The sequence below is a fragment of the Prunus avium genome, chromosome 2, assembly GCF_965620075.1.
Source record: "Prunus avium chromosome 2, drPruAviu1.hap1.1, whole genome shotgun sequence".
Lineage (NCBI taxonomy): Eukaryota > Viridiplantae > Streptophyta > Magnoliopsida > Rosales > Rosaceae > Prunus > Prunus avium.
In genome coordinates this window covers 5,882,370-5,892,146 of record NC_142285.1, presented here as the reverse complement: position 1 = coordinate 5,892,146, position 9,777 = coordinate 5,882,370, and the positions used below count along the sequence as shown (strand labels likewise).

The window sequence follows — 9,777 nt, the reverse complement described above, 5'->3', positions numbered from 1 at the left end:
ATAGAATCTGTGAATTTTCCAAACCAGGCTCGTGGTGACTGCTTTAGCCCGTATAATGATTTTCTCAGCTTGCACACGGTGTTGGGACCAAGTGCCATGGAGATCCCTGGTGGTGGTTCCATATACACTTCTTCTTGCAATTCCCCGTGAAGAAATGCATTCTTTACATCATACTGCAATAGTGGCCAATCAAGGTTTGCAGCCAATGACATGAGAACACGTACGGTATTGATCTTGGCAACAGGTGCAAATGTCTCTTGGTAGTCAATTCCATATGTTTGTGTATACCCTTTGGCCACTAATCGAGCTTTGTATCGATCTATGGATCCATCAGCTTTGTATTTAATGGTGTATATCCACCGACATCCAACTGGTTTCTTCCCTTGTGGCAATTGGACCATTTCCCATGTAGAATTCTTTTCCAGAGCTTCCATTTCAATCGCCATTACTTCAGCCCATCTGGAATCTGTTATAGCATCCTGCCACTTATTTGGAACACATACAGTAGATAATTGATTGACAAATGATGCATATGACTTTGACAATCTATGAGTTGAAACATGGTTATTAATGGGATATTTAGATTTGGCAGTAAGGTCAGGACAATATTGAGGCTTGGGTTTTCCTCTAGTGGTCCTAGGTGGGAGAGTGTATGGTATAGCATTAGGTGCTTCGGGAATTACCTCAAGTGTTTCCTCATCACGAGACGACTGGTCCGATGGTTGAGAAGAAGGGGTTGTATTTTGTTGTTGATCGCAGCAACCATTTGAATTGTCTCCTCCGGGATCTTCACCAAATAAGAACGACAATTTTCCAATACCTTCATCGCTGTCCAAATTTTGAAGTTCACTGGTGCTTGGCGACCGGTCGCTGGGTTCTGTGCGACCGGTCGTTTTGTCACGACGACCGGTCGCTTCTGGATTACGACCGGTCGTTTTGTCACAGAGTCGATCTTCATCATCGCTGGAGCAAGGCGACCGGTCGTTTCAGTACAGCGACCGGTCGCTTCTGGGTTGCGACCGGTCGTTTTGTCACAGAGTCGATCTTCATCATCCCTGGAGCAATCCGACCGGTCGCTGTGGTCAGTGCGACCGGTCGTTTCAGGAAAGCGACCGGTCGCTTCTGGGTTGCGACCGGTCGTTTTGTCACAGACTTGGATATTTTCTTCCTTTTCTTCCTTCTCTTCATTCCTTCTCTCCCCCTGAAGAGAAGGGGGCATAGCAGCTTCAAAGTAGGATAAATCTTCATGAAATGTGGCATCCATAGTGACAAAGAGCTTACGAGTAGGAGGATGGTAACACTTGTATCCCTTTTGAGTTGATCCATACCCAACGAACACACATCGAATGGCACAAGGGTCCAGCTTACTTCTTTGATGAGATGGAACATGAGCATATACAACACAACCAAATATGCGAGGAGGCAGCTTGAGGACTGTAGGAAGAGAGACATGACGAGCCAAGGTGTTCAGTGGAGTTTCAAACTTCAAAACACTACTCGGCACTCGATTAATTACATATACTGCAGAAAGAAGGGCATGTCCCCATAAGTAGTGAGGGACCGATTTATCCAGCATGTAAGCACGAGTAACCTCAAGTAATTGTCGATTCTTTCGCTCTGCGACACCATTTTGTTGCGGAGTGAAAGATGTGGAGGTTTGATGAATGATGCCTTGGTCTCGAAAGAAATGTGCCAAGACATTGTTCACATATTCCCCACCATTATCAGACCGGAATACTTTGATGGAAGCTTGGAACTGTGTGGTAATCATAGCATGAAATTCACGGATTGCAGCGGAAACGTCACTTTTATGAGCTAGTAAATATACCCAAGTCATGCGAGTACAATCATCAATAAATGTAATAAACCATCTTTTGCCATTGGAAGAAACTTTAGCAGGACCCCAAACATCAGAGTGAACCAAATCAAAAGGGAATTCCGTTTTATTATCACTTAAGGGAAAAACAGTTCGATGGCTTTTGGCCAATACACAGGTTTCACACTGAAACTGAGAATGATCTAGGCCACGAAACAAAGACGGAAACAAACGTTGAAGATAGCCAAAGGATGGATGTCCTAGACGACGATGCCAAAGCCAAATCTGATGTTGATTGCGAGCTTGTGAGCTGGAACCTTGAGTATGAGCTGCCCTTAGTGGTGAAGAGACCGTCAAGGAATACAACCCCCCTCTTCGTTTACCATGCCCAATCGTCGCGTGAGTCGTGAGGTCCTGAAAAAGACAATGAGAAGGATAGAATGTGGCATAACAGTTATGTGAGTCAAGTAATTTTCCAACAGACAGCAAATTGCAATTGATGGAGGGAACAAGTAGTGTATGAGATAAAGATAAGGAAGGGGAAAGTGATATAGTTCCTTCACCAGCAACATTAGAGGGGACTCCATTGGCACTAGTGATGTAAGGATGACGAGACTTAGAAGATATTGTGGAAAACATAGTAGAGTCAAAAGTCATATGATCAGTGGCACCTGTGTCAATTATCCATGTAGTGGGTCGTGTACCTGATTCGGAGTCGGAGAGTAGGGTGGAAGATGGAGAGGCATCGGTAGTTATAACACATGCTGCCTTGGGTGTTTTGTTGCGGGATTTGAAAGCATCCCACCACTCAGGATAACCATGAAGCTTGAAGCACTTCTCAACAAGATGATCACCACCACAATGAGTGCACTTCTCAGTTCCCTTTGCATTGTCAGTTTTGGGACCCCGGGGGGGAAGTCCGGAGGACGTACGGTGTGGTGGCCGATATGGCTTGACCGCCATTGCACTCCCACCGCCAGGCATGGAAGATTGGCGATTATCTTCTTCTACCACTAGTGCATAAGCTTCAATGACTGCTGGAAGCGGATTCATGGCAAGAATCCGACTACGAACGGAATCAAAGTTGGGATCGAGTCCTCCCAAAAAATCGTACACACGTTCCACCTCAAGTGCTTGTTGGTGAAGAGCCACATCATCGGGATTGGTATGTTTGCAGGGACGGAGGCTGTCAATTTCCTGCCATATTATGTGTAATTTTTCGTAGAATACATTCACAGGTTCACCACTTTGAGAGGTGGTGACTGACTGACGACGGAGTTGGTACAACTTGGAGCTATTCTGTGTGACAGTATATGTCTTCCGAGCTGCGTCCCACACCGCATAAGCCGTTGAGCAGTGATCAAATAAGGCACGCACATTTTTGGTCATGGAGTTGAGGAGCCATGACTGCACCAAACAGTTGTCTTCATCCCAAGCTTCATAGCTAGGATCATCAATGGCAGGGGCAATCTTTTTACCATTAATGAAACCAGCCATACGACGAGCAGTGATGGCCAAGCAAACACTACGAGACTATGCAGGATAGTTGGACCCATCCAACTTATCAGGAGTAATTGGAGAGTAGTCATGAGAGGACCGGGGTGGTGGTGGTGTTGTGGAGTCGATCTTGGTGGAGTCGATTTTAGAGGAGTCGCCCGTGGAGTCGTTGATGGAGTCGTTGGTGTCACCCATGAGGTAAGTATATAAAAGGATGTAGAGGAAGAAATAGCTTAAAACTTCAGCAAACAAGAGCACAAAAAGGGCTTGTGATCAAGACCAATTTTGAGGCAAGGCAAAGTATGAGGTAGGAATAATATAACAGCAAATTATGGGCAAGGATAGGTAGAGATTTAGGCAAGAACAAGGTTATGCAGAGGCAACCAAAATCGATTGCTCTGATACCATGCCAAATATAGTGTAATTGAGAGAGTTGAGAATGTATAACAAGAAGAACAAGATAGGTTTTGCAGAGAATTCAAATATGCCAATTGAGTTTCTTACTTAGTGAAGGGTTAGATATACAAGTATACAAGGTAATTATTAGTTACAAACAATGCACAAGACATGGAGGGAAACATGGAGAGTTTCCATCCCTAAAACAAGGAATATGAAAACAAGGAAAAGTAACAAGGTGGTAGACAAGCCATTTAGGGATGTCTATGTTTTGTCTTTGACTTTACTAACAATAAGGACGTCATCTTAAAATTACTAGATGGAAAGGTCCTAAAAGATGAAATTTGTTGGAGACCAAAACCTAAAAAGAAATTAATCAAATAATGGAGAACAACACGAAGCTGTTTCATAAGACAGCAAATGGAAGTTTTTTTTTAAAAAAAAAAAAAAAAACAGTGAACAAATTGATGAATTAATTGGAGGATATGCAATACTATTGAGATCGAAGCAGGGAATTGTGAATGAGGTCACTGGCTTCTCTGAGAGTTCAGATTTTACGCGGATGGAATGGATTGTTGTCCAATTGGTCTTGATAGTGCAAACTGGTTGGAAAGGCCGTTTGAAGAGGTTGCTTAAAAGGGCAATGGTCCACTGTTGAAGGGAATAGCCCCTTGAGGATGAGATAGATCGTATCCAATTAATCCCGAGAGAGAAAAATAGTTGCAAAGTCCCTTTGAAGAGGATGAAATTAGGGAGGCAACATGCCCACCGTGGAAGGGAACAGACCCCTTGACCAAAGGGGTTTATTTTTATATGGAAATTTTTAGGATTAACGATGGGAACTTTTTAGGAGTGGGAATGTGAATGCCTGCACCAATGCAGATGACACTATTTTCACTTCGGTGCTGAAAGAGGTTATTTGAACTTGGTTAGGTTTTCAAAGTTTTCGGATCCTCTTAGGTCAAAATATAAACACACCAAAAAACAGGGCAGCTAACAACATTGAGGATACAAGTTTGGAGGCTCTTTCTAGGAGGTCGAGCTGTGAAATTAGAGTTCAGTCTTTGAAATGTTTGGGCCTCCCCATTCAGCTAACCCATGTTCTTTGAATTTATGGGAACCAGTAGTGGGAAAAGTGAGAGCATTTAGATTGGTGGAAGAAAAGATGCCTCCCTAGGGTTGAATTCCATGTGTAGAACGCCAAGTAGCATGGCCAAAGATCGAACATTATCATACCAACAAAGATTCAACATTATTGTACCAACAAAGATTCAAATGCAAAGGCAAGCAAATGCTTGTTGCTTGTTACCTCAGGTACATAATGCATTCGCATATTTTCAATGCCAGATTTCAGGGTGACTGATGAGCTTGGGCAGCCACTGCATGCTCCTTGCATTCTCAATTTAACTATTCCAGTTTCTCTAAACACAGATTAAAAAAAGAATTAGAAAACAAAAGAAGCAAAGAGATAAAGCCAAGAAGCAGAAATAAAATTTCGGCCTTCTCCAATATTAAATTAAAAAGACTAAATTAAATGAAGGAAACTTACGGATGAAATCCCCTATACTCAATGTCACCACCATCATCTTGCACTGCTGGTCGGATGCGAGTCTCCAACAATTCTTTGATCATTGCAACGATTTCTGAATCATCCTGCAACAGAAACCACCAACATGGTTATATATTTTAGATTTATGCACAAAAGAATTGATAAAACAAATACTAAAGAATGGTTAAATATATCCTCCAAAGTTCCAGTTCTAATTTCTGCTCTTTCAACTTGACCAGCTTTGTCCATCAGAGCCACATCCTTGTATACAGCATGCCTCATCACAGAGGTTTCCACAGGATTTTAAAAAGTTATATCCATTGATGACTCAGCCCATGGTTCTCTAATTACACCAAAAAGAATCAAAGGTCTTTGACATTCAGTAAGTGCATATGAAGTTGTAGTTAAGCTTAATTCCATTTTCCTTCTACTTGTCAAGCCCTTCACACTCTTTCGGGTTTTCTAGTACATAAGTTATCTGTAAACTTGAGGTGTTATGGCACTCAAATAGGCAGTGGGTAGCAGAGTCTTTCATTCTACTTGACAGGCCCTCTTAAGGGTTTTCTAGTATATGAATTATCTAAAAACCTGGTGGTGCCATAGCTTCGTGGCAGAATCAACAAAGATGGAGGTAGGATTGACTACAAGCACCATTAGTGGGTTTGGTAAGGTCAAATATAAAGGATTCTGAGGGCACAATTATGAGGTAAGATAAGGTTATACTACACTAGCATGCTCAAAATATAAGATGTCCGCCTGAATTTGGGGAGAGCTGCCATTCTTAAGTCTAATATAAAACTGCTATAATAAAATAAATCACTTCCTTATGGTTACAAAGAGAAATCAAGGCACAGTTACTTATGACAGTGCCTCAAACAAAAGCTACAAGCCTCAAGGTTACTCCTTGAACTATGGTTCTAACAACACTTCACCCAAAAAAAAATATGTGATTCTAAAAACTTCAATAACGCCAAGGAGCTTCCTAACCTAGAACGTTACTCCCACTTGGGGGTGAGTAAACACTAGCATATACAGTCCATCAAAGCACATACTAATTCTAACAACATTCTTAAGAAGTTGAATAAAAATGTCTTCAAATCAAAAGGTAAAACACTGATCTGAACACTATGTCAACAAGTTGGCCCAAAAGTTGAAAAAAGTTCATGGAGATAAATTTCAGGACATACTTCTTGAATAGCAGTGTCCATTGCTGACGCAGTTTTTGTGTCTAGAAAGAGTGGCTGCCCCGAAGAATAGAAGTCCATGATTGCTGCAAAGATTTCAGGCTTCAAAAGATCCCAAGAAGCATCATCTGACTTTGTTACAGTAACAAAATCTGATCCATAAAACACTTGAGTAATTCCTGTATTAAAAGAAACCCGTGTTAGATTTATAACATCACCATACAAAACAATGCTGTGCAATTAAAATTTCAGGAGAAAATAAGAAGAAGAAAAACCTAATTAAACCAGAGTGAACAAAATTCAATGAGTGGAAGAAATTGCCGGAAATTGACCATTCTTATGGGTCATTTGGTCTTACTTTACAATTTATGAAGTCAAGTTATTGTACCAACTGAATCAATTACTTGGTTGACAGTTTTCAAGAATTGATTCTTAGTTGGCATACATGCAATTCATTGCCCCAAGCCATGAGAAAATAAGTGCCTGAAAATGAATTTTCTGATGTTATGCAAGCACTTAATTTCCTGAAGGGATTTTATTTTTTTAAATGTCACATGAACTTATACCTTGAAATCAATTTGTCATTAAGAAAAATTTAAGAGAAATGTCATCTTAATTTTTCAAAATCCATGATTTGTCATCTCATTTTAACACCATCCAATCTTCCATCTATTTTTAAGGGTATTTTAGTTTCTATTTTCAAGGATATTTTAAAAATAGAAAAATCATTAAAACAATAAAATTGAAAATAAAAAAAATATCACCTTACCCCATCATCTGTGCACCACCGTCTCCAACCAACCCCGCCCACCTTGAAATCCAATCCCCCTTCCCTCTTTACAGGCCCTTCCTCCATTCCCCCTTCCACACACAAATTTCCTCAGCCCACCCAAACAAGGGCGAAACAAGGGATTTATACAGGGCTGGGCTAAATTTTTTTTCTCTGGCTTCTTCTATATTTGAGCTAAAACACATATTTTTAGTCCTCGATGTTCAAACACACAATATTTGTTGGAGTGTGGGTTTTCTTTCCCCCGTTAGAATCAATTCCCCCCGCATTCATGGAGGGCAAGAATGCTATCAAACACTTTGCTGAAATCCAAATCCTCAAAAATTGGGTAAAATTTTGAATTATCTATCTACCTAGTCTTTGAAGAACTCAGCACTTGCTTCCTACAAGGGTCAACCTCAAATATCTTTTGGCCTAGTTTTTTTGTTTGTAAGTTGACAAAACTTGTGACTTTCAACAAGAAAAAAAATGGTCAAATGTTGTAGAAGAGTTGTTGAAAGAAAAAAATCGTCACTCTGAGTGAAATTGATGATCGGATCAAGCAACTAACACATTTTAGGATTGTGTTCCAAGCCACTATGCATCCACGCATTTTTGGAGTCATGTTTGAAGCCATTTTGAGACAACGATAATTATGGTTGAAATTGGAAGAGAAATACCGAAGTGTTGAATTTTGATGCGTAAATACGCATTTGTGCGATAAAAAGATGACGAAGTGAGACTATTTTACTAAGCCCTAAATGCACATAAGAGAACACATGGCATAAAAAAGCGCCCCCAAAACATTCGGTATAAGATTAGCAAATTTCTAGAATCTACGCACTAGCCAAAATGGGCTATTGGGTTCATTTTACAAAACGTTGGGCTTTATTTACCAAAAATGGTGACTAGTCCATACTGTAACATCCCTGACCCAATTTAATCAATTTAATCCAATTTAATTCAATTTAATTTTTTTGGAAAATTACAATTTTACCCTTGGGAGTAGGTGTACTTTGGTCACTTTTTAATCTAGAAGGATATAGGGGAGGGAAATAAGTGGCACCGTTGTGTAGAGCTCGCTCTCACGAGTTCGTAGACACGTAGTACGCCCAAATCGGAGTTTTAATAAAGAAGTTGTGGTCAACCGAATTGCAGTGGCACAACTGTAAATTTTTCGAAGTTGGATTTTATAAACAGACCATCTCTCTCTCTCTCTCTCTCTCTCTCTCCTCGCGTGCCTCTCTTCTCTCTCTCCCCTCTGCACGCAGCAGCAAATTTCTAAGGGCGATTTCGTCGTCGTCTAGTGTCCAACTCAGGTGAAATTGGTTGCAAAAGTTTCGTATCAACGTCCTCTTTCTAATCCACCCATTTTCCCAGCTCAAAAACCCAAGGAAATTAAACTAGAATGATTGGAATTTCGGGTGATTTTATAAGTTTTCGACGTTGTTTTCGGCGACTCCGACCGCCATTTTCGTTGAGTGAGGTACGAAACTTCATCTAGTCTTCGTGCTCTATCTGTTTATGTACGTATTGTCAATCGATTTTTAGGTTTACAGATTGTTCAATATACCCATATTCAAGGATTAAAATATCGGCCATGCAGATAATATCGAGCCTCCAATTTACGGATATTTCGGGGATGTATCGTTATCGTTTTATGTATTGGGAAAAAATCAACAAAAATGACATATATAGGCATTGAAATACATAATTTTAGTGTAAAACTTTCATAGATGTTATGTACATTATCAATGAATGTATTGAACAAATAAAACTCAAAATTTACTAATAATAAGATATACATATAATGAAATATAAGTGGTATGTAATGCGCGTTAATAAAAACTTTGAAAATAAAATGTTGATTAGAATGAATAAACCATGCATAAATCCATAGTTTGTTTAAACATTGGATTACAATTTAGATAAATGTCCATCTACATAAATGAAGAGCTCCTATGAGGTTCAAACAATGAGAAACAACCATCTAGATTCATACAATAGTCATAACAAGTAATGTAACCCGAGCTGTTTGTAAGCCATGTTTGAACATAGTGCACATAGGTCTCTCTTGATCTCCCTACTGTCCTCCCATATATGGAATAGTTAGGATTAACCCAACTAGTAGGTCCATAATCTGTTTCATCATCTTGAGCTTTATAACTAGTTCCACTATAATTAGACATGACATAACCATAGCCATCATAAGATTCATTTGAGTTAGTACTAGGTCTAGTTTTTATGCTCATAGATCCAAAACTGATCGCCATGTCCTCTTTAGATGGATTGGAGGTATGTGGGCAATGGACTGTGCATAGATTCTTCATATTAATAATTTATAGGGTTCTGAGCAAGGATTAGCTATTTTTGGGTTTCAATTTGCTTCAATTGCCTTCAAAACTTCTGAATTTTTTTTTGGGTTATGTTATGATTATCGGGAAATATCGGGGACATCGATAAAATATCGGGGATATCGCACGTATCGGGGATATATCGTCCATATAGGAGAAGATATGGCCTTATCCCCCAGTATCATTGTCAATAGTTGAAAATACCGACATAT

The 9,777-nt window shown here is 39.8% G+C and overlaps 2 protein-coding genes across 2 annotated transcripts; both read right to left on the bottom strand.

Annotated features, from left to right (window-relative positions):
• Nucleotides 1-1,218: 1,218 nt before the first annotated feature.
• Nucleotides 1,219-3,205, bottom strand: LOC148296336 (uncharacterized). Its single transcript, XM_088248490.1, has 2 exons — nucleotides 2,521-3,205; nucleotides 1,219-2,230 (listed from the first exon to the last, which is right to left on the bottom strand). The coding sequence occupies exons 1-2, from the start codon at nucleotides 3,203-3,205 to the stop codon at nucleotides 2,196-2,198; spliced, it is 720 nt and encodes a 239-aa protein (XP_088104616.1). The 3' UTR covers nucleotides 1,219-2,195.
• Nucleotides 3,206-4,961: 1,756 nt separating this feature from the next.
• On the bottom strand, nucleotides 4,962-9,484 carry LOC110765209 (nifU-like protein 4, mitochondrial). Its single transcript, XM_021968286.1, has 4 exons — nucleotides 9,199-9,484; nucleotides 6,446-6,621; nucleotides 5,259-5,362; nucleotides 4,962-5,130 (listed from the first exon to the last, which is right to left on the bottom strand). Exons 1-4 carry the CDS (start codon nucleotides 9,482-9,484, stop codon nucleotides 4,962-4,964), a joined length of 735 nt encoding a protein of 244 aa, XP_021823978.1.
• Between the last annotated feature and the right edge of the window lie 293 nt (nucleotides 9,485-9,777).